Here is a 23,316-nt window from a genome sequence, read left to right on the forward strand (position 1 = left end):
ATGGGATACAAAGTGTAGCAAGGCAGTATTTGTGATGGGTCTCCCCCTGTTAACGTTTCAGTTCCTCCTGTAATATGATGTGATTGCTTTTCTATTGCCCATGAAACCACTGAGCTGAGGAGTTTTTTCAAGTAAATCAAAGTTATCATCCTCTCAGACTGACTATCAGAGAGAGCAGTCCAGTCAGTACACATAGCTGCAGGAAGTGATTTAACTGTTACTGCAGTGGCTATAAAGTGACTCTAACTAATTCGAGAAGTGATTTGGTTTAAGAGCTTGATTTTAAAGTGAAAGAGATGGCACTGTTGAACCAAAGTGAACAGACTCTACCCAGAGCAATAAATAAATGGTCAAAAAGAATTAAAAAAACAGGCTTGAAATCACGTCTTTTTTTCCCCACAGTGATTATTAGACACACGTTTTTCCTGCGACACACTCACACCACCTTGCCCTCTGTACTTACACTTTGCCCTTTATACTCGCCAAACAGTGGACAATGGCTGATGTTGTACAGTGTGAATGCTGTTTTCTTATGTGTGTGTATTTTAGGGTGTTCCCTGGTGGCGGCTCTGGGTCTGCAGCCTTCAGAGAACTGAATGCATGTGTTATTTGTGTGTCTTGGGTGTGTGAGTGCAGGGGAAGTGGAGTGGTGTGGGGGCAGAGTGGTCACCTGTGATGATGTTGTTTTGTTTTACTTTTCTCCCATTCATGGATTTCAAAGCAAAGACTTGCATGAAGCTTTAATCTCAGATTAGTTAAATTACAGTTTTAAACCTCAAAGGTTCACATCATCCCAGCTTGAAGAGAGATTTTCTCTCTGAGTGTATTTCTAAACCTATGAAAAAGTACTGCCAGATTTCAAATTTGTCCAAACTTTTAATAAAAGCTGAAATCGAAAATGTCTGTTTTGCATTGCATGTTAAACTCTGAATTATTCCCCCTTTGGTTTCAACACCTCGACTGAATGTTTCAGTGTGGCCTGGGGGAAGAGAGGACTCAGCTTTTTACACAACACCTCCCCAACTCAATAAAATAATCAAAATAAGTTAGTCAAAAATCTCTTTAATTGCTTTATTATGAGTTCATTATCACTCATTAGTGTTCTATACCCATTGCATTAGATTATAACCTTAATTTTAATACTATAAATATTGTTAATGTTACATGCTTTAAAAGTTTTCCCATATACTAAGTGTTTTTTCAACACAAAATGTAGCTGTTAGTGAAAAAAACGACTAAAACTCAACCAAGCTTTATACTTCCTTGCTTTGATTGGACTGTATGAATGGGATCCTTCTTGCCTAAAGAGCTAAACTAACCCTGTTTCTCTCCTGAGGAGTTGGGATTGTCTCCTGGACGTTTCCCGTCTTTGGGCTTGGTGTTACTTCACTTGGAAAGTTCACTGTGTCCAATCTTTAATCTGGCTTTATGTCTGGCTTGGCTCAGCAGGGGTTCAGGAAGTCAGCGAGGGAGCCCACTGGTTCAAAGTATAGCTTATAATGTTTGCTAATTGTCTTGTTTTCTTCCCCTCTCACAAGCAGGGCGTGTTTGGGGCTCATTGCTCTAACCCAGCCATGAGCATCATTGGGGCCGAGGATGAGGATTTCGAGAACGATCTGACCGATGTGAGTCATCACTAGTAACTTTTATCATCATCTCCTGCTGTTGCTTTTTTAAAAGTTGCTTCATTTTCCAATCATTTTACGTATCATGTTTTTTTCTTCTGTGTGGCGTCTCACTTGATCAGGTGGCCGATGACCAGTGCACGACCTTCAACAATATAGAAAACCTGAAGGATCGGCCGACCCACCTGCTGGTCTTCCTGCAGCATGTCATCCTCCAGTTTGACCCCGCTCCCCTGGTGAGAACTCCGTAACCCAGCACTCTGTCTACACAGGATCTGTTCCAAGAGGCCTCTAACTCACACAAGTCTGGACAGACATTTTCTAATTAATACAGCGTCTACACAGGAGATAGAGCACATCACATTTCAATGTACGCATTCCTCCAAGAGAGGTGTGTCTCAATAAAAAATGTTGTTGATAGAAACGACTGCTGAAACAACACCCAAAGCAAAATTATTAAGGTGATTAAAAGGTGACAAAAAATAACAGTTTGTTTAGCAGTTGATGAAAATTTACTTGCTGCTTTACAATGAATTTATTTGGTCAACCCTTGATGTTACTGTTTATCTAAATGCGGATAAAAAAGAAGAGGGGGATATGAACAGAGGGAGGAGGGAGGCAGAACGTGAGCAAAGGATCTGGACAGAACTGAACAGAGGACGTTGTGGTCATAGGGTTTTCATCGTCACCACAGGACTAGCCAGATGTGTCCAACATGTGGACGCTTGATAACAGTGACAACTAGAAAAGCACTCAGAGAGCTCAGACCTCCGCCAAGTGTATTGTGATTGTCACACAACACTTTAGTCCTTTAGAGGAAAATTAAGATGACCCAGTACATATTTCATACTTTGGATCTTAGTTTCCAGAATATTGCCAGGATGTGGATCATACTTTTACATCTGTCAGAAATGATTGTGTCCTTGTCTTGTATTCTTCAAAGCAATCCGACCATATATCGTGACGCTATATACTCATATGGTGAAAACTGCCCTATCTCACAATGACAAAGAGAGCGTTAAAAATGTCCTGGATCCAGATGGTGATCCGGATCACCTCCAAAATGTAATCACTTCTTCCTTATCCCATTTTGAACATTTCCTGAAAATTTCATGAAGATCCATTTGTTACTTTATGAGTTACGTTGTTCACAGACAAAAAAAAAACAAAGAGACAGACAAACTCTCCCAAAAACATAACCTCCTTGGCCGAGGTAATGATAACAATTAAAGATGAACTTTTACTCACAATAAACCAAAAGTCCAATAATCACATAAAAGAAAATCACAGGTCATTACACCTACAGCTGGTTTTGCACCTAAAAGATAGTTTTGAATCCTAAAGTCAGAGCATGAAACCGTTACTGGATCTGTTGAGCAGTTGTAGTGCTGAAGTGTAGATAAGAATAGCTTGTGTTTTGCCTGAGCTGACATAAAACAGGCCCGTCCCCTCCTCTTTGTTCTGCATGCAGACACTGTGACCCACCCAGGTACTGTTTCATCTCCCACAGTCATCACATCCCGCTGCTTTATCACCCCTTCCCTTCACAGAGCTCCATGTAAAGAGTAGAGAGTTCAGGAGGAGCTTTTTGACCTCAGGATAGTGTTGTTCCTGTAAGTGGTGGATGACCTCTAGAGAAGTGGGTGTGATGAATAATTTAGATTAAACTATGAAGGTGGTCGTGATGGAAATGACTGTGATGCTTTGACATTATGATTAAAATGATTAATTTGACTTTGATGAGCAGCTCAGCCCTTTGCAGCATACCCTTGAAGATCAAGTGTGACATTTAGTGAGTTAAGATTGATTTACAAAGTATGTCAGTGAATAATATGACTGTGTGTGACCTTGTTAGTGATATCAGAGACTGTGCGCTCAGAATGGCACAGAAACCTTACAGTACATGCTCAGTATGCTGCATTTTTTCATGTCTCACTAGTCTTCTGTCCGTCTCTTCTCTTATAGCTGTGTTACCTCCATGCTGATCTCTTCAGGACCCTCAGTGCCAAAGAGACCAAGAAGCAATTTGTGGAGTTTTACAACACTTTCTTGGACAAGGGTGCAGTAAGTAATAGATCCGCACCAGTGCCATCCAGCAACAGTGCAAAATTTGTGGATTTGTTGCAGTCTCAGTCGAGTGTTGTAACTAATTTCATGAATGTGCACCAAAAGTTCAAACCTGGTTGAAAGAAGATGTGATCACACCGGATGTTAAGTCTTACGCAACGTACCTCACCTTAGAGATTAAACATTATTACTCCATTTCCCTACATGCACTCTGAGGGAACTGATTTGCAGTTATCACTTTTCCCTCAAGGAAGTGCAGCAAGTTTGATGACCTTAAAAGACCCATTTCCATTTCCCCACTGTGTGTCTGGACTCCTTCAGCTCTGGCTTTTATATTCATAATGTCAGCCTCGGGTTTGGACCCAGTACCTTATTGTGATTACTTTAGCAGCTTCTGCAGATGTAATAAGACTTGAATTATCAAAAATTATATTTGGGAGATTTTGTGGTTAGAAAAACTTCCAGAGGACTTGAAGCTCAGTGGTTCTTTTCAGCTTGGAGTCTCTGCTTTTTTCCTTTTGAAAGTCTGTGATGTATCAGTTTGTCACTAATACTCACACTCCCTGTGTTTATTTAATGGTGTTTATTTTAAATAACTCAGCTGATGAAATCATAAATCCCTGTGCAGCGTAGATATTTATTGTTCTCTCATTTAGTCTTATCAATAGATTCTTGATATAGTCCCCGGCTGTAGTCTATGATTAAGGCTCCTGAGAGAGGCACACACTGTGTACACACGCTGTATTTGCAGCGTTGTGTTGGCTCTGTTTGCTCTGTCTCATCTCTGTGACCCTGCAGCACTCTTCACTTCCTGTCTGTTTCTGTGCCGTTGTCTCTCCACAGCACACCTGGTCTCTGTCACATCTCTGTAATATTTCCTCCTCACAGCTCCTGCACTCTGCATGTCTGTCACTCCCTCCCTGTCTGTCTTTGTGCCCCCCTCCCCCTCCTCTCTGTCTGACCCCGCAGCTTCCTGTAAAGATCGTGGGAAAGCCCTTTAGGGGGGAGATCATCCTCTTTTAGCATCTCCTTTTTTCTTTTTTTCTAACCTCTCTCTTTCTTAAACCCGCTGACTTCAACTTAGCATTCACAGGTGCATGGTCTGCTAATACCTTTGCATCTCCTAATTTAATATATGTTTGTTTTTCTTATTTCTAATGTTGAAATGACCCCTTGTGGTAATAGCTTGTTACTGCACATTTTATTCTGAGTCTTGATGATGTCACAATGTTTTTCTTTGTTTAAGCACATCACATGGCACCACAGCAGTCAGTGAACTTGATGGACTTTCTATTACTCCATATGTTTATATATTATTATTTTTTTAATTTAGTGGTTATTTGTTTGAAAGTGTAACTTTTGGCACCTTGAAGAATATGACCAAATAATGGGATAACACTCTTCAGAAGCAGCCTAAAAACACTGAAAGAGGTTACAGCAGTGTAGCTCTTACTTGAGTAGGTGTCACCTGGTGAAAGTATGGGTGTATATGCTGGGTTGTAACTCAAAGTCAGTCAAAGCAAAAGACTTTATCTCCTGCCATGAATAATGATATTATTTTTTCTGTCTCCGTTGTGTTTTCTCTCCAGATTCTAAGAGTTGGAATACCTCCCAATATAATCTATGAACTTGGTAAATTACCTTTCCAGTAGAATTTTTTATAAAATCTCTTTTGTACTTGACATAGTATGTAATCACACTTCACCTGTCTCATTCACTCACTTCCTGTGTGCACCTCTTCGTAAAGACCGAACCCGTCCTGATCTGCTCACTGAGGATGTTCAGAGGCGATATGCTCAGGAAATTCAGGCTCTGCAGGCTTCTGAAGTGGCCAAACAGCTGGAAGATTTCAGGTATGAGTCCTTATTCTGTTCTCTGAGGGGACATTTACACAGTCTGTCGTACAGTTTTGTGAAACCAGAATATAAGCCTTAAGTCAGGATCACAGCATTCTGATTTTAGACTAATGTTTGTCATGGATTGAGGGAACTTCTCTTAGCTTTGATATTTAATGGCACACAGTATCACTGCAATAGTGATCTCTAAGTGCATTCATTATCCCCTTTAAAAATGCTTTACAAAGCAAGAAAAACAGGCTGAGTGCTACTGAAAAACAATCTCAATCTTTTGTTGACTGTGAAGAAAGAGTGACACTACAATAAGAACACAGCAGGTTACCAACAGAACATTAAAAGCCCCTGTTTTTTCCTTTTACAAGTCAGAATAATCCAACTCAGTCTTACATTATTGTTATCACAATGCACTGTGCTCCCAGAGGACATCTTGAGATGTTTTCAAGGTCAAGAAAAGATAAAATTTGTGAGGCCATTCTTTGGTTTCTTTTCATACCAGAACAAGATAACACTGGATTAGTATTCAGATTCATTATTTTCAATACATAAAAGCTTAAGAGACACTAAAATATCAAAGTGAGTAAGAGGTTCTGTATTCAGATGTTGTCCTGTGGTTTAAATTGTTTAGTATATTTGTTTTTGAAGTGTCATTTAATGCGTTGTGATGCACTGAGAGACCCCTTTCTTTTCTTGCTCATTATGTCTCAGGAAAATATTCATCAGAGTATGTATTTTTTCCTCTGCTCTAACCTTACCAAACCCCTGCCTCCATTTTTGTGTTGCACAGGCAGAAAAGGATGATGGGTATGACCCCCAATGAGGCTGAGCTCATTGATGTGGAAAGCCACTATCCCACCGACCGCATCCCCACGGAGATGAAGGAGAAGTCTGTAGCTGAGAACCTGCTGGACAAGATGTCTGAAACACAGTGAGTGTTTCTTTTTCCTTTGCCTCTAACAGCAGCAAAACAAGAAAAACACCCCAAACAGTTTAAAATGTGCCTGTTTGAAAAGGTTACGGGCCTGGAAGATGAATAAAGGTTTTTTCTTTTGGACGCTGTTATGCCCCTGGTATTTGAAGTGCTTCAAAAGATTGGAAGAAGAAAACAAAGGGATTGACTAAATAGCTTCACTTGGAAATTAACTGTATCTATCTTTACTGAACAGCCTATTTCTTCAAGGAACATTTGTTTACATTAAGTGAAGAGCTGAGCAATAACATCCTTGACATCATCAAGTTCATTATAATCTCTGGGTTCAGAGTTTGTTGCATTCAAGCCCGTGCCTTCTTTGCAGGCTCATAGACTGTCTGCAATCTGGCTTTTAAAAGTCTATGTCAGAGAGTTTATGACTCGGTGATCTGATTGATGGACAGCGCTAAGCACTCACACTCTCACTGGGGATGCAGTGGAGTCAGTGACCGCTGTCTTTAAGCTTCAAAACACCTCCTCAGAGACAGAGTCCATGTTTTATACAGTAAACTGTCCTAGCTTACATCTTATCTTAAAAACCATCTTTTACAAATTTCAGCTAAAGGGTAAAAGAAATTGAAATAGCTGAAATGATTGGCACCACATAAACCTACAGTATTGTATTCTCAGCACAAAAAGGAGATGCCAGTGATCAGAGCATCAACAAGAAAGGTTTTGTTACTTCTTTGAAGGTCGAGTCAAGAAACTGACCAATTACCAGAAGTTAGGTAAAATGTTGAACCAAAAACAATGCAGAGGGCCTGATTCACAAAAGTTTCTTGGCTTTTGCAGCAACTAGACTGGTGCAAATAAACTAAAAAGCCATCAACTTATTTGTAAAGCATGTGCAAAGTATTAAATGAGCCACAAACTGCACTGCTGAACAAATAGTGCTTCTGGGCACCGCTGTCGTTTGGAGCAAACAATACCACTTTCTATGCAAATGAACATCAAAGAACACCTGAACCAACACAAACAGCTTCACAAACTCAAAGTGAAATATTCAGCGTCTGCCGAGAGTTTGTTATAATTGTACCAGTGTATTCGAAAGCACAGTGATGCTTAACTTCTTAATGTTTGAGAAAAAGTTTCTACCTCTAGATGACATAAAATTGATTGATTAATATTTGGCTGGCTTGGAGTTCTCCTGATATGAACTGTGAAATTTATGTCACAGGATGACTCCACCATAAAAAGTTAAGAAGTGTCCCTTTCCACCGAGCTCTAGGGATGTGGTGATGCTCATAATTTGTTTGAGTCACAAAGCAATGCAAATTTGGAGCACACTGGGCATTGTTACTGAACTTTGTGGGTGTATTGTATTGCTGTATGATTTGTGAACTACACCTTGAGATGGAGCAGATTGCAGGGGCAAAAAATGCAAAAGTCATGGCGCTACATCCTTTTTTGGTCACTTCCCCCAGAATGAATGGTTTAGTTGGAGGAAAAGATTATTAAAGGTTATTTAGAAAAATTGCATCCAACTTGTCTTTTACTTGCTAATCCACCCTCCGAGCTGAGAAAACGATTGGTCATTGATAAAAGTTTCAAATGCAACCTTTTTGCCCCTGTACCTTCTGTAAAACTCCACCTTCTGGTTTGTTTTTTATCCAAGCTGTGCACATTACAAATCTTGTGGAACCAAGCCATAACGAACACAGCATGCAGATCAAAAGAACCCAGCACACTTTACAAAAAGAGCCAGAGAGGCAACAGTGATTGGAAGAGAAAACAACAGAGTGAGGAAGGAAGTGAAGAGGCAGAGAGGAAAAGATGGAGTCAGCAGTGCCACGCTGGCAGGAAGGCTCTGTGCTGGCATTTTGCCAACCGGGGGGAGGGATGTTGGTGTTTGTGGTAGTAGAGGGGGGTTACACAGACTAAGATAAGAAGGGAGAGAGAAAAGGACCAGAGGGTTATCGATGCTGCGTAGCACCTGCCCTGGACACCGTTAAAGACACAAAGCAGAAGATCTAGAGGAAAGTTAATCCATCCTTGACCTTGTAGCAAACTGCAATGTGTTATCCTCCATGAGACGTGAATGAAACAGGGAAAGAGGAGGCCAAGGAGAGGGCAGAGGACTGTCTAACTTCATCTTGTCAGAAGAGAGGAAAAAATAAACAGAAGTAGAAGAAGATGTACACGTCCTCTGGATTGAACCACAATGTCAGTGGAGAAAACACAGAAATCTTGCAGACTTATCGTTTAGCTTTGGCTCATTCACTTAATATCACACAGTTAGATCTTTATCTCCAATTCACAAACAACTCATGCAGTTCATCTTTTCATCCTCAAACAATCATCTCTTTATTTTCCTCACGCTACACTCCCACACTCTTGCACCCAGTCACCCCCGTCAGACACCCCCCCAAATAACCACAACAAAGTGACCTCGCCCCTCCCGTCCCTCATTGGTTTCTCTCATGATGAGGACCAGGCAACCAGACAATTTGATTGGATTAGGCAGGGAAATCCCGGGAAACCCCTCCCACTCTTTATGTTCATAGCAAAACACAAGTATCCAATTTCCACAATGTTGCCTGCCTGTTGCATCAGACAAAAAAAGAGTTAAATAGACATTTCCGCTGCGCTGGACCCTTCTTAACTTTGGATTCCCTTTGCAGACAGCAGCAGCAGGCAGTGCAGATAAAGTTTTAGACAGACTTCAGGCAATAGTTCGACTTTTTTTTGCAGATCTTCAACAGTGCTAGTTGATTTTTGAATTCTTTTTTAAAAGGCAAAAGGTGCAGCTTTGGATGCATCTTTTACTTTTTTGATACTTTTTTTTTTGTTTTTTCCTTCTTTTTCTCCTGCACCGATTTTAGATAATGTTCAATAGCTTCTGCTCTGAACACAACAACACAACAGTCAGCTTTGAGTTGGATCAGGAAAAACTTAGTTGCTTCAGGTTCCATAGACCTAAAACAAACTTAACTATCTGTCGAGCACGAGAGAGAAAAAATGCTACTTAAAAAGAAAAGGTGAGCTTGATGCTGCAGGATGAGTTTCCTTTTTCTTTGCATTCATCTGTATGTAACAGGAACATCACTGACGGCCTGTTTCTTCTTTTTCAGACCTACGATCGTCTCAGACGAGGAAAAATGGTGAGATGAGATGCATGTGGAAAAGTTTAATGTGTTTGCACAAGTGTCAATTTGTGCACATGTGGCTGATTTGATGCCTGCATGCTTTTCAAGAATGGGTGTGGTCAAACCTTAAGAAGTTTGCATACCGGCTCATGTGCACAAATACTTTGTCAAACATTCCTTTCTGTATGGTTTGCATGTGAAATGTCTTTTTTAAGAGCGTGTGTCTTCTCACTTTGTTTTAAAATTCACTTAAAAACTGTTAAGTGACAAAGTTGTTTCGATCATGGTCTTGATGAATGTATGGGAAAAAGCTAAATTACCAAAGTATCTTATACAGCTTTTTTTAAACGCTGAGATAGTGTCGCTCCTTTGTGGTTTGAGTTCTTTGTGAAGTAGTCAGTGTATTCAGACAGCACTCTGTAAAACTGAGACTCTTGCAAGACACTTGTGCTTTTGTTTTGAGCTCATCCCCAGAGGCTCCTCCCTCAGGTCCTTCTCTTTCCTCTAACTGCTCGTATTTCCCTCGACTGCTCCTTTTGTGTTCTTGTGTCGAATTTCTTTCTCCTCCCTGCTCTTTTCAACTCCTCCTGTTTTGGACATCTTTAATTCTCCAACTCCCTGCATCTTCCCATCCTCGTTTTTTTTCCTCACTCTCCACCCACACACTCAGTTTTTTGCAAGTCTTTTAGCACCATCATCATTGACATTAGAGACCAAATGCACCAAGGACAGATGCTCCAAGAATAAAACTGTAATGCTTTTGCTGTAGCACTGAATTAAAATGAGATCAGTGAGTTTTATGAGAAAAATATTTGAGAAAGTATTATAAATTATGCATCGCAACTTTTTTTTTAACTTTTCCTGCAGCCAATCCATCTTTTCAGCGGTGGCCTTCTACATGAAGCACCTTGGTGTTAAAACCAGGGCAGTTGACAGTAAGAAGTCCAGAGGAGGCTTCTTTAGGAACAAACTGGTTAAGGTAAGCTACTGTCACCTATGCAGATAAGAAGTCTTTGTTTGGTAGTTTTCATAATTTTCAGCCTTAAGACATCACTAATTTTTCATTTTTGTTTTCTGTCATGTTTTATTTCTCCATGAATCCAGGGGTGGAAGGAAGACATCAAGAACAAGCCAAGAGGAGGGTTTCAAATCCCCAGCTGGAGGCCAGGCACTAGTATGTATCCACTTTTTGTGTTACAGTACTAAACATCACACATCTGAATATTCTCTTTTACACCTGATATTTAATTCCTTGATATTTCTGAATGATATGTTCGGATAATCCGGTGCAATCTCCTCATGTACATATAAAATGAATTTATAATCTTTAAATGTGAATGTACATGAATGATCTGGATATGAGAACCTGTTGTTCTGCCCTTCCTTTCCATTACAGCTGAGGTCAAACCTAAAACGGAACCTGAAGGTACTTGTCCTCAAGAGACCCCCCCTTCCTCTCTTATATGTAAAATGGTCACATCCTTACTAATTATAAGCATGTCTGCATGTCCCAAATCAAACTGCGAGGGGATGATTGTTTGAAGAGTTAATAGCTCTGTGGTTCTGTAATCACCAGAAAAACTCACACACTTACATCATCTGCAGGCCTGTGGGTGTTCTTGTACCAAACTAACCCCTCTTGTTCACTACAGAGGCCCTAATTACACTGTACTCATCCTGTTTGTTTGTCTCTTTTTCACGGACTGAAGTGCTTGTGGGTCTATTTTTTTCTGCAGCTGCTGTGTCCACAGTTTAGCTCTCTTATACATTTCACACTTTTCTTCATCTCCAGCGGAAAAAGAGAAAGTGGCTCCCGAACGTAAGAGTCTAGTTCCGGGGAGAGGATCCTTGACAGAGTCTGTGGTCCCATCCCTCCCCAGTAAGAAGTCTGGACCCAGTGGAAGCCCCGCCTCCCTGCCAGGGTCAGACAACAGTGACGGGTCAGGCAACAACATCATCACTGCCGTCAGTCCTGAGTCCTCTCATACTGAAGGTGAGCCTGTCTTGACTGAATGAGTCTGGGGTCTACCACTAGAGCTTTGGAAGGGTTTAAAGTGTTTGATTGGAACCAGATGATAAAATGATAAAAAACAGGAGGATAATGGATCCACTTTGTTGTACTCGGGTTCAATGAGGCCTGGGAAAAAAGGCCTTTGTGTGCAAATATACTCACAATGACATCACAAACATGTAAAGCAGTTATAATATTAACCATAATAAAATTACTTGTTTGGCAACTTACCTTGCAAAAAATGCAAAATATAAGAAATATAAGGGGTTTGAAAGAAACACCAGGAGATGCTAAAGTTACTGAAAATGTAAGAATGATAACCAAGTTTCTTTCTGTCCAGTGGTTGTTGAGGCACTTTCCTCTTATCATAGTGTCACAAGGAAGAAGTCTGCATGTGACTACAGAATTCCTAACAGTTATACAGTACAACCACTTATTATTAAGTGATAAACTTTGGTCATACTGACTGTGATGGGTAAACCGGTGTCTCTGGTGAGGCTCTGCTTTCAGAAAAATACACAGAGCAGCAGGAACTCTGATTGACCAAATGTTGGTGTTTGGAGCAGTCTTTGTTATTTCTGTGGAAGCTTCTCGCTTAATCACATTTAATCTACACACAAGCACTAAACATTGTGTCTTCTGAATAGTCTGGGCATACAGACGGTGAATGTTTAAGTGAAGACTGTTTAAATATGCATTTGAAGCCTGAAAAGAAAGCAAAGATTTCAAAGCCTCTTCAAAAAAAAAAACATTCTTTAGATTTTTTTTCTTTTTCATTATTTAATCAGAGGTTGGAAAGTTGGGACTTTTTTGCCAAATTTTAAGATACTCCTATTTTTTTAATTTCAGATACACTGAAATGAAATGGGGAGGAGTTTGAAAGTGATCTTGAAAAAGTCTCCCTTCTAGATATATGTCTGATCATAATCCACACTTAAATATGAGATTATCAGCGCCAATATTACTGGTTACAGGTTATTTTAGATTGCTACTTCTGAGCTTCCAGATCGGGTCAACCAGGACTGGATTGTTTTATAGCACATCTAGATCTCTATGACAACGCCACGCCAGCTGACAAAATTTAGTTGTGAGAAGAGATAAAACACAGGGATCTGTAGAGAAAGCTAAACGGGAGGGTGATACAGCCCAAGCTAAAGGCTAATTAGCTAATTAGCCTTTAGCTCAGGTATGTATGTTGAGTGGTACACTTAAAGTTTCATTGTACAGCTGTAAAGCAACGAAGCTTAAGTGGGAATTATACACACTGGTAGTATTTTACACATAAAGGTCCTGCCTTATTTGAGTTTTTCTTCCTTCACACTGTCTTTAACTCATCCTACAGGCCTGTCAACCAACCGCTTAGAGCCTCCAACCCTGTCAGACGGGGGTGATGTGTCACCTGTTGGTCTGCCTGGAGGACTTAACATTGGAGAGCCCTTCCCAACTGGTGACACTCCCACAGAGGAGAACATGGAGAAAGAGAGGTGAGGGGGTGGAGACAGTAAACAGCAGCATTCTGGGAGTTATTTTATGAATATTACAGTATAAGTGATTGTCTTTATATAATAGACCATGTGGGGGACGTTCTGTGTAAAGAAATGGGGCGGTGTCTGAAGTGCTCAGGCTGAGGGAGCATGGTAAAACTCCCCCAGCTGTCTGTCCCTGCTGTGTGCAAGCTTCTGTCATGCTGCCTGTTGCTCGCTAGCTAACCGAGCCTGCAGTTCTGTGAAGGACCTCAACAGATGAACTCGGACCTGGTCTCCCCCACAAGGCCCTTTACCCTCCCCTCTCTGCCTCGTGCCCTCCTTCCCTTTTCTTCTCTCATTGAAACTTGGGCTTTATTCCCATCTTCATTCTTTCATTGTTTTCCTCTGTGTGTGCCCACTCCTAACATTTTACTGTGGAGCTTCATTGCACTTTTTGTTGCACTTGTTTGTGAAGTTGAGTTGATGTGATTTTGTTGGATGACAAAAGTCAGAAGTTTGACAACTCCTTCTAGACTGAGACATTAATGTATGGCAGTGAGTGTCTAGACTATAAGTTAGAGATTTCAGCCAGAAAAGTTACTATTGTTTGTCAATTTGAAGACAGATGAGCCAATTTTTACACTCTACTTGTTAACAAGTTCGGAAAAGTGAACTTTTTGTTTTAAATTTGTGTTGCTCACCCTGTGTGCTTTTCAAGGTGTCTGTGTCTGTTGTGGCCAGGGCCCGTCCTCTGTCCTGCTCGTCTCCACAGTGTGTGTGGTTTCATGTTGTGCCAGGGGCTTCGGCATTGTATTATTTGGCATGCTACCCTCAGAATGATTCAAAGTGTTTCATATGTTGGAGTTACCAGTTGCATGTTATGGTTGTTGTACTGTGGCTTGCAAATGGTTGCAAAACATGCGGGCAAGTAACACTGTGGTGTCCCATGTTTTCACAGAAGGAAGAGGTGGGTGTCTACGCCTCGACAGAGTCATGGACATGCTTCAGGCCTTAAACTGTTCAAACAACACTCAAACAAAACAAACAAACAGCAGAAACATGCAAACAAACCTCACATTTTAAACATGCAGAACTGATTCATAACACAGACACATGGTTAAGTATCATGTTCCTGCCTGTGAAGGATTTAGCTTGATTGTTGAGGTCAGTTGGATTATTTTTACTGGATGTGAATATAGGTTGTGTGAATGATCTTTAAAGATGGTACAAAGATGTTTGGAGGCCATGTATGGCTTTTTTTTAAACTTTTGTTGTACATTGGCTCCCAGTAACTCAATAGGAGTGTACAGTGTATTGAAGTGGGGCCGTGTATAAGCATGTTTTAGTATATTTCATTATCTTAACAGCATATGCATGTCATATGTCATGCATATTCACTTTGCATGATCACTAATTTTCTCTTTCTTTTTTTGATGACTCTTTCTTTTCTGTATGAATCCTCTTCTGCTCTCCTTTAATCATCCCTTACTACTTCCTCAAATCTCTCTGTGAACTGACTGTGATCTATTCTACTTCCCTTAAAATCCTTTATTCCTATCGTATCACTCTTTTTCTTCCTTCCATACTTTTGTTCTTGTTTCTCCTCGTCTACCTCCTGACGTTTTTCTCCTTTATTCTAACATTTAATCCTTACCTCACTTCTTTTTCCCCATCTCATTTGTTTCTTTTCCTCCACTCTGCCTCTTTCTTTTTCCACTTTATTCTCACCCCCACCCTCTCCCACCTTCCCCTCCAGCAGTAGGAAAGTGGGGCGCAGCGAGAGTGCCCGTATGGACCGGCATTCCTCTCGGCGCCGTGGCTCTTCCCGGGCCAAACAGTCTCGCTCCCGTAGCGATGTGGACCTCCAGCCGCCATCTACCATGACAACATCACCTGCCCCGCTTACCCCCCAGCACCTCCATCCGTAAGATGGACAAACCTCCTCTTAAAGCCTCTGACCGGAGGGGTGCACAGCAGGGACAAAATGGTTTAACCAAAAAGGTTTTAAACAGAATGAAATCAATCCAGCTGACAGGCTGACAAACTAATTAGTGACTGTTCTGTCTTGAACTGCGTTGTGACAGACAGGCAGGGATTTACAGGTCAGACATGAAGTTCTTAATTGAAAAAGAAAAACACTGACCATTAGGTTTACAGCCTTTCAGAAGTTTCTGTTGGACTTTTAATCCACAGTATGACTGGATGATCTGTGTCAGACGGACGTCTTGAATAACCCTAAAGGAGTGAATGACTTTCTTGAAGAAATAGTTGAAGCTTTATGAAATAACTGCTGTAGAAGAAGTGCTGCACAAAAAGCAGATGAGCTAGCATGGTTTCTGTTTAAAGAAGCAGGCCGTTGTTCCTACACAGAAGCTGAGTTACAAACAGCAGCAGACGGACTCACCTGATACTGAAGCTTCAGCCACTAAAAAGCCTCTGCATTATTTGTGTATTTCTTCATATTTTGACAGCTTCACTTCAAAGTAAGATGGCCATTTCTTCAGCACCATGTGGTACGCACACACACATTAAAATCCCACCACACTTCTCTAAGGATATCACAGTTGGTGTTGGTTTGTTTGTCTTTTTGTTCAAACATGGAGAATCATGGTCATAGTATGGATTACCCAGAGTTCTGTTGAGTGATTATAGCTTCAAAAAGCTCCTCTCCACTTTCTATTTTCTGTCTAAATGAGTTTTCTCTTTAGTTCCCTCTGACCAGCACCGTTTATTTGATCCAGTGTGCTTTATGCAAAAAGAGCAGATTTGGGTCATGTCTGTAACAATACATTGAAATACTGCTTCACCATTCAAACTGCGCTGTTGTTAGCATCTAGAGTGTTTTTTAGTGGCTGAAGTATGTGGTGCTTCTTGTTACATAGCATAGCTTTAGAGGAGGAACCATGGCTGGCTTTTCCAAACAGAAACTGAGCTGACTTTGACAATCAAATCTTCAAGTTACACTTTAATAAGCACATGTTCTGTCATTGTTGGTCGTATTTTTTTCCAAACATATTCAATCAAAGAAGAAAAATTTCCAGAATTGCAGAGCCAGTAATTAGTAAATTATTGTTGCGTGAAATATAACTTAATAAGTAAATTAGTAGGTATAGTAATAAAATATCCATCATGTAATGGTGCCTGTGTAATATGCAACCCTGTAGCTTTTGTAGGTATCTTAATAATACCTGTTACTTGTAAATGTTCCCCTTGACAGCACGTCAAAGAACAATCCGCTTCAGTAAAACAACAGGACACTGATGGATAGCTTCTCTGCCAGAGACTCTGGCTTGCTTTTTAACATCTCTGCATTATTTAATGATGTGACACTCCTGGTGTGGATTTAGAAATACAACCAGCTGTTCAGAGCTGACATCGTTTCACAGCCAAGAGTCCCACCAGAGTATGATGTGTCATGTGACCTGTCAGCCACCTGAGTCACACTTAAACCCCGTCTGACTAAATCATTCTCACCATTCATCTTTTGTTCCTCAGTCCCGAAGGACTAGTTTTAAACCCTGAAGGACCTGGCCACTCCCCCACCAGCCCCTCCCCTCAGCTGGAGGAGATGGAGCCTCGCCTCCTGGAGTTTGAGCAGGACCCAGCCAACTGGAGGGAGCTGGCCTCCCCTGAAGCTCTGTCCGGTCTCAGCAAGAGGGAGACCAAGAGGCAGGAGATCATCAACGGTGAGGAGGAGAGAGATGAAGCAGCAAGTTATGAAAATATGAAACAACAAAGAATTACCTTTCTCCTAACCTTTGGATTTCTTAAAGGCTGGTACATATTACAGGATTCTCCAAAACTTCACACATTTAGAGACCACACACTTGATGATAACAAAAGACAAATCGCACAAGATTTCTCCCTCCTGAACTTACAGTATGTGGTCTGCACTCCGAGGACATAACACACTTACAGATTCTTCAGAAGAGCTTCAGCTTCTTCACGCTCAACATTCCAAATCTCACATTGTAAAACGCAACTTTGGTGTAAACAAACATGACGGACGTACGGGAATAAGCAATGATGGCTGTTTTCAGCCTCTAAAATTAGGAGGATAAAAAAAACACACAAAAGTATTACAGATAGCTTTCTTACTTCCTCTTCGGTCAGTCAGCTGAGTCAGCTCGCGTCTTGATTGGCTTTGCTCTGGTACACGTGACATTACACGCTGTACCTGCTCAGCTCCTCTCAGAGTGCCCCACACACTACACAATTTTTAGTCACAAATATTAAACATGTTCATTATCTATGATCTCTGAATCTGGGGCCTTTTGAGTGGCTCCAACCGGACAAATCCACACTTAACACACCCTACACCACAGGAAAATCACACGATGTCATCAGACATTCGGGCTTTTTCTGTCTTTGATCGAAATGGGGAGATCGGGACAAAAATCAGCCTGATTACCTTGGAGTGTGTACCCGCCTTTAGATATCTTGGCACAGCTCAGGACCGCCAGCTAAGCTTCTCTCAAGATACTTTGAATGTTTTGTTTCTTAGCGACTTTATCTCCTTTGAAAACTCAGAGGCATGGGTGTTAGTTAGCAAATTTTGGAACTAGTGTGCAAATCTATTTTTGAGTGTCTTAATCCTCCATCTCCCTGCCTGGTGCGTTCACTTTAAAAGTAAACATAAACTGTCTGAGATTGTATCAACAGCAGGTAAAATAGTGGGCAAACCACAAAAACCTCTGTCTCAACTCTTTACCGACAGGATGTGAAGGAAGGCTCAGAGCATCAGTAGATGCTTCTCTTCTGTCAGTTTGAGCCTCTGAGCTCAGGGAGGCGCTATAGAGCCCCTCTTGCAATTAAAAACATGTTTAGGAAGAGGAAAATGACACAGCTGATGAGAAATTACTGATAAGATTTAACCCATGACGTGAAACAAACTGTTTTAAATTTTGCTGTTTGCCTGTCTGTTACATTGACTCTGTGAATATGTTTGTGCCCACGCTTTCTATCTGGAGAGCCTTAGACTACTCTATATGCAGATTAATCAAGGCTGCAGTGTAGATTTCCCCTTATTTTTGTCTGTTCCCTCTTCCCCCTCAGAGTTGTTTGCGACTGAGCACGCTCACGTGCGGATGCTAAGTGTGCTGCAGATGATTTTCTCCAGGCCTTTGGAAAGAGAGGAGCTCCTGACTGCCACTGAGCTGGCTGCAATCTTCCCTAACCTGGATGAGATCTTTGAAATGCACTGTGAGTGATGCTTCCTGGAGGCTGACTTATATTCCCTCAGATTCAAACACACAGACTTGGTCACGAAAGCTCTCCTTCCACACCCAGAAAACAATGAAAATAAATCTAGACTGTGAAAAGAAATGAGGCTGATAGTGTGAAGTTGGTTGTTTTGTATATAAGCAAGTTATTTAGACATGCGGACAGGATTTAACAGGATGAAGCAGTGTTTCTCAGCACCTAGCGTTCGTCAATACGTAGTGTCATAATGCGTCAGAGTAAATAACTGAACTGTTTTCCTGGCTGTCTTTTCAGATAACTTCTACGAGAGCCTGAAGAAACTGCGTGTGGATGACAACTACATAGTTAAATCCATCAGCACCACAATGCTCAACAGAGTGAGTCATCATCTGTCTATTTATAGCATCCTGTTACCTTTTACTCCCAGCTCATATGTTCAGGCAGTTTAATTCAACATAATTAAATGCTGGATCTGGTTTAATGGTCCTAACTTCAGCTGAAAGCTATTTATCAGCTTTGTATTAAATACCAGTCTTTACTCTCTTCCCTTTACAGTTTTTCCTCCTCGTGCTCACTTCTTGCCATATTCTCTTGTGCTTTATTTCTGGCTGCACACTGCAGTGTTATGTTATATATCTGTGTGTGTGTGTTGTTCCAGTTTGAAGGCCCAGAAGGGGAGTGGTTCCAGAAACTGACAGCACGTTTCTGCAGTCACCAGTCGTGGGCCTTGGACCAGATCAAGAGCAGGCAGAAGAAGGAGCCACGCTTTAACTCCTTCATACAGGTCAAACACACACACAGAAGTATACACAGGTGGATGCAGTCTTTGATTGATGGAGAATGCAGGGAGTAACTCAGGTGTCTTAATATGTGTTATTTTAATTCCAGGAGGCAGAGAGTAAGCCCCAGTGCCGCAGGCTGCAGCTCAAAGACATCATTCCCATAGAGATGCAGAGACTGACCAAATATCCGTTACTGCTGGATAATATTGCCAAGAACACAGGTGTGTCCTTCTATGTGTGTTTGACTTTTCTGTTGGAGGCAGTGAGGCTTTTTGAGAAAAGAGTGTCATCATGCTTCCCCGTCATATTTTATCAAGACGTTATAATTTCTTAAATTATGATAAAATTACTTTGAAAGCTTTGTCCTGGACAACATATGAAGCAGCTGTAGAGATGGGTACTTTTCACATTTGAAACGATATGGTACCAGTGCCCGGTACCTAGCAATCGGTATCGGTACCCAACGGTACCGATTTTCGGTTCTTTTTTTTGTGTTAATGTGGTAAAAAATATAAATTTGTTTCATCAAAAAATCTTAAATGTTTTCCATTTAACATATCTATTCTTCAATAAATAACTGTGTAATGTTGTGTACATGTCCAGCATGGAAAATCACCCACTCTTCCAGTCCCTCACAGTCACAAGGATGCATTTAGGTACCTAAATATGGAACCTTTTGATTTTAAGTGAATTGGTACTCTGTATTTCTGACAGAATTCGGTCGGTACTTACCTAATTCAGTACCCATCCCTAAGCAGCTGTAAGTTTCTTTATCAGGAAATAAACAATTTTTCTATTGAGGATACCTTTTACAACACAGGATACATGTGGTCATTATTTTCCCAGTACACCAACAAAACACTTCAACGATCAATGTCTGTCCATCCCAGCGTCTTGTGTACGCTGAAGATTTATGGCTTCTGTTTGGACCGGGCTGTAAAAGCTGTATTTTCCTAACCTCTGTGTTTTCTGTCTCTCCACAGAGGACTTGGCGGAGAAAGAGAGGATCCAGCAGAGCGCAGAGTGCTGCAAAAAGATCCTCAACCATGTCAATGAGGAGGTCAAAGTGATGGAGAACCTATTGGTGAGAAACATACAATCCATCACTGGGTGCACTGTTACGCGGTGATTGAGCACCGATTGGAGTCTGGTGAATTCATTTTGAGGCCTTTGAAGGTCTCTGCTTGTTAGACTACTTGTGGGTCAGAACTGTGCTGTCTGTCCTCTTTCTGACCTCCCTCACCTGTCTCCTCGTCTGTTCGTAGACTCTGAAGGACTACCAGCGCAGATTGGACACGTCAGGGCTCAAACCCAGTAATGAGCTTTACACTGAATATAAGGTGAAGATCTTTTCTCAAAGTTTGTTGTTCAAACTTTTGCCCTGTTGCTTTTTTGTGCTACTTCATTTTCTCCTTTCCTCTTCCTAGAACATCGACCTGACCCAGAAGAAGATGCTGTATGAAGGCCCACTGACCTGGAGAGTCACGAAGGAAAAGGCTATTGGTAAAGAAAATGTGTAAATGTACTAAAAAGGGCTTGTGAACAAAAACTTCCTGCTTCAAGATCAGAGACCAATATTTCTTAACTTTTTGAACAATAATTTTAAATTAAACACTTCTTAAGCTAAATATACATTTGCCCTGACATGCTTTGCATTTTTGTTTCTCCCACAAGCCCACTTCAACATTTATCAAGCTGTGTTTTAGGGCATTAAGAATTGTTTATCAGTGTTTCTGTTTTCGTTTCCCTTTTTCACATGTTTAGATTAGAGCTTGCCATAAAAGGAAATCCAGCTGCAATGCAGGGGCTTTTTATGAGATCTTTCTTGCCCTTTAACTTCTGTTTTTTGAATCCATTTTAATTCATTACTGATATCTTGGTTTCATGTAAATTCGAGTAACTGCCTTTATTTCTTGACGGGAAACTCTTCTGCAGCAGTTTGCCAACTGATACACATTAAGCAGACATAGCTTCATAAATTATGTGTGATATTTTTATATAATGCATAAATAATTAATAAAAACAATCTGCAGTGATAAAGCTATACTTGAATAACTCCCATAAGAACTACTCATGGGAGAAAACTTCTTTATCTCTGTTCTCTGCTATCTTTTCTGCTCCACCCCTCTGCTCATCTTCCTCTCTGTCTCTCAGAGGTGCAGTGCGTACTGCTCGGGGACCTGCTCGTGCTGCTGCAGAGGCAAGACGACAAGATGGTCCTCAAATGCCAGAGTAAAAGTACCATCGCCGTCCAGGAGGGCAAGCAGATGCTGAGCCCAATTATCAAGCTGGACTCTGTCTTCTTACGGGATGTGGCCACAGGTCAGCCCTAAGTTACCCCATAGAGAAATGCAGTCACTTCCACTCTGGGATCGATTGTTCAACCCTTTGTGTTTTTTCCTCTGTCAGATCGAAAGGCCTTCTACGTCATATTTACTTGGGACAGTGGTGCTCAGATCTATGAACTGGTGACTCAGTCTCTTGGAGAAAAAAAGATGTAAGTGACCGGAAAAACAAAGTATTTCATGTTCCTTTTTTTTCCATCAGAGCAAATCCCAAGAAGGGCTGTCTCATTTGTTTGTCTGTGCGTGTTTTTGCAGCTGGACTGATGTGATCAAAGCAGCAGTGGATGATCTGAAGAAGAGTGGAGCACCCATGAAGCTGACGTTGCCTCCTGGGAATGGAGGACCTCCCTTCAGTCCCTCCTCGTATGTGGCTCTATATGTGTGCGTAGCATTGCTGTGTCACTATGTGCAGAAGTTCACTTATCTTATTTCTTTTGTCATTTTCTCTCCATCAGACTGACTGCCCCTTTGAGCCCCACTGAAAATGGAAGTTTAAAAAGCAGCAGCGGTGAGATCACTGTGCTTTACCAGCTGAACGCCTGATAAATAGTACAGTTTTTGATATATTTCCACATTTTTAAAAGCTCAAACCAAACAGAAGCCATATGTCCGTCCACAGATCGAGATAAGGACAGCCTGACGGATGACAAACCAGCAGACCATCCACACAGGCTGATCGATTTCCTGTCAGACAAAGGCTTCGACTTGATAGGCCACACTAACAGTGATCAGGAGAAGGTGGCTAGCGTTGCTTTGGATGAAGGTGAATGGAGGTCTTTCTTGTGCAGCTTCCCTATTTCCTTTTTTGTTTTTTTGTTTTTGTCCAACTAACGTATGTGTCCTCTTAGTGATGTCGCTGAAAAGGCTTCTGATTGGCAGCATCAGCCTATCAGAGGACTCACAGCCTGAAGAAGAAAATGGAGAGGACCAATCAGAGAGGCCCAGCCAAGAAACAGATAGCTGTCAGTTAACAGGTAGGAATTTGTGAAGCTGACAGTCTGGAGCATAACATGGAGCTCAAACCAACAGTTATTTAAGCTGCGGAGAAATATCTTGTTAAAGTAAGTGATTACTCAAAGCAATGAGGTTAACAATAGCAGACAACCTTAAAATCAAGTCTGGGTCCAGAGACTTGATGTGCTGGTGGCTGCAGCAGCTCCATTAAGGTGCAAAGAGAAAAAAATGAAGTCATAATCGTAGACCTTAATTAAATTGCAATTAAAAGCAGACAGCCCAACATTATATGCAATTAAACAATGAAAAGTAACGTTCAGATAAAAAGAAAGGGAGGCAATCAAAGGCTTAAGTAGAGTTCAATATCATATTTAATTATCTTAATTTCCCTTAATTTGAAATGGAACTGACTCATGACATGTCTCTGTTCATTCTCCTCTCTCACAGACGACAACCAGACCCCAGACAGGGGACTGCAGGAGGATAACGAGATCTCCTGTGAAGAAGAAAGTGCAGCAATGAGAGGAGAGGAAGAGAGGAGCATCAGCGCACCCCTGGTGCTGTCCCAGGAGAGGATGGAGGAAGTGCGCAGAAAGCTCCACAGTCTGCAGGAACAAATAAAGAGACTACAGGTGAGGGGAGGTGAACAGGGAAAGAGGGAGAGATGAGAATATCTAGAAAATGTAGCAGGGAGCAGATAGTGTGACAGGGGGGGTAAAGATGAGAGACATAACAAAAGATAGGAGCTGACTGAAAAGAGACACACAGTCGAACATGGAGGATTTCACTGAGGATAACTTAAGTAAGGAGCGAGCTGTGGTGTAGTTTGGACAAATGGGGCCAAAATGGCACAAAAGAGAAACTAGAGAATAGAAAACCATTTAACCACTGCTGTTATTGCTCGGCTCAAAATTGCTTTGTGAAATTGGACTTCTCTGAAAATGGCTATTATGTC

At 41.2% G+C, this 23,316-nt stretch overlaps 1 protein-coding gene across 4 annotated transcripts in view; it reads left to right on the top strand.

Annotated features, from left to right (window-relative positions):
• The window catches only part of arhgef1 (Rho guanine nucleotide exchange factor (GEF) 1), a 44,839-nt gene that overhangs the window by 18,129 nt on the left and 3,394 nt on the right, over window positions 1-23,316 (top strand). The window contains exons 2-28 of one of the 4 annotated variants that reach the window (XM_074682811.1): window positions 1,539-1,625; window positions 1,748-1,861; window positions 3,591-3,689; window positions 5,282-5,324; window positions 5,440-5,545; window positions 6,333-6,473; window positions 9,587-9,616; window positions 10,469-10,580; window positions 10,706-10,775; window positions 10,998-11,027; window positions 11,394-11,594; window positions 12,955-13,096; window positions 16,574-16,764; window positions 18,134-18,280; window positions 18,575-18,657; window positions 18,939-19,064; window positions 19,169-19,283; window positions 20,046-20,146; window positions 20,328-20,402; window positions 20,490-20,565; window positions 21,217-21,384; window positions 21,472-21,559; window positions 21,663-21,770; window positions 21,863-21,915; window positions 22,027-22,170; window positions 22,256-22,381; window positions 22,809-22,993. In XM_074682811.1, coding sequence (XP_074538912.1) covers window positions 1,575-1,625; window positions 1,748-1,861; window positions 3,591-3,689; window positions 5,282-5,324; window positions 5,440-5,545; window positions 6,333-6,473; window positions 9,587-9,616; window positions 10,469-10,580; window positions 10,706-10,775; window positions 10,998-11,027; window positions 11,394-11,594; window positions 12,955-13,096; window positions 16,574-16,764; window positions 18,134-18,280; window positions 18,575-18,657; window positions 18,939-19,064; window positions 19,169-19,283; window positions 20,046-20,146; window positions 20,328-20,402; window positions 20,490-20,565; window positions 21,217-21,384; window positions 21,472-21,559; window positions 21,663-21,770; window positions 21,863-21,915; window positions 22,027-22,170; window positions 22,256-22,381; window positions 22,809-22,993 — 2,925 coding nt within the window. In that variant the 5' untranslated portion in view covers window positions 1,539-1,574. Of the gene's footprint in view, window positions 1-1,538; window positions 1,626-1,747; window positions 1,862-3,590; window positions 3,690-5,281; window positions 5,325-5,439; window positions 5,546-6,332; window positions 6,474-9,116; window positions 9,494-9,586; window positions 9,617-10,468; window positions 10,581-10,705; window positions 10,776-10,997; window positions 11,028-11,393; window positions 11,595-12,954; window positions 13,097-16,573; window positions 16,765-18,133; window positions 18,281-18,574; window positions 18,658-18,938; window positions 19,065-19,168; window positions 19,284-20,045; window positions 20,147-20,327; window positions 20,403-20,489; window positions 20,566-21,216; window positions 21,385-21,471; window positions 21,560-21,662; window positions 21,771-21,862; window positions 21,916-22,026; window positions 22,171-22,255; window positions 22,382-22,808; window positions 22,994-23,316 lie in introns of those variants that run through there. The other 3 variants (XM_074682810.1, XM_074682812.1, XM_074682813.1) reach the window with 3 other exon arrangements.

The sequence above is a fragment of the Halichoeres trimaculatus genome, unplaced genomic scaffold (assembly GCF_033239565.1).
Source record: "Halichoeres trimaculatus isolate MK-OKI-2021-1 unplaced genomic scaffold, fHalTri1.1 fHalTri1_scaffold_12, whole genome shotgun sequence".
Classification (NCBI taxonomy): Eukaryota; Metazoa; Chordata; class Actinopteri; order Labriformes; family Labridae; genus Halichoeres; species Halichoeres trimaculatus.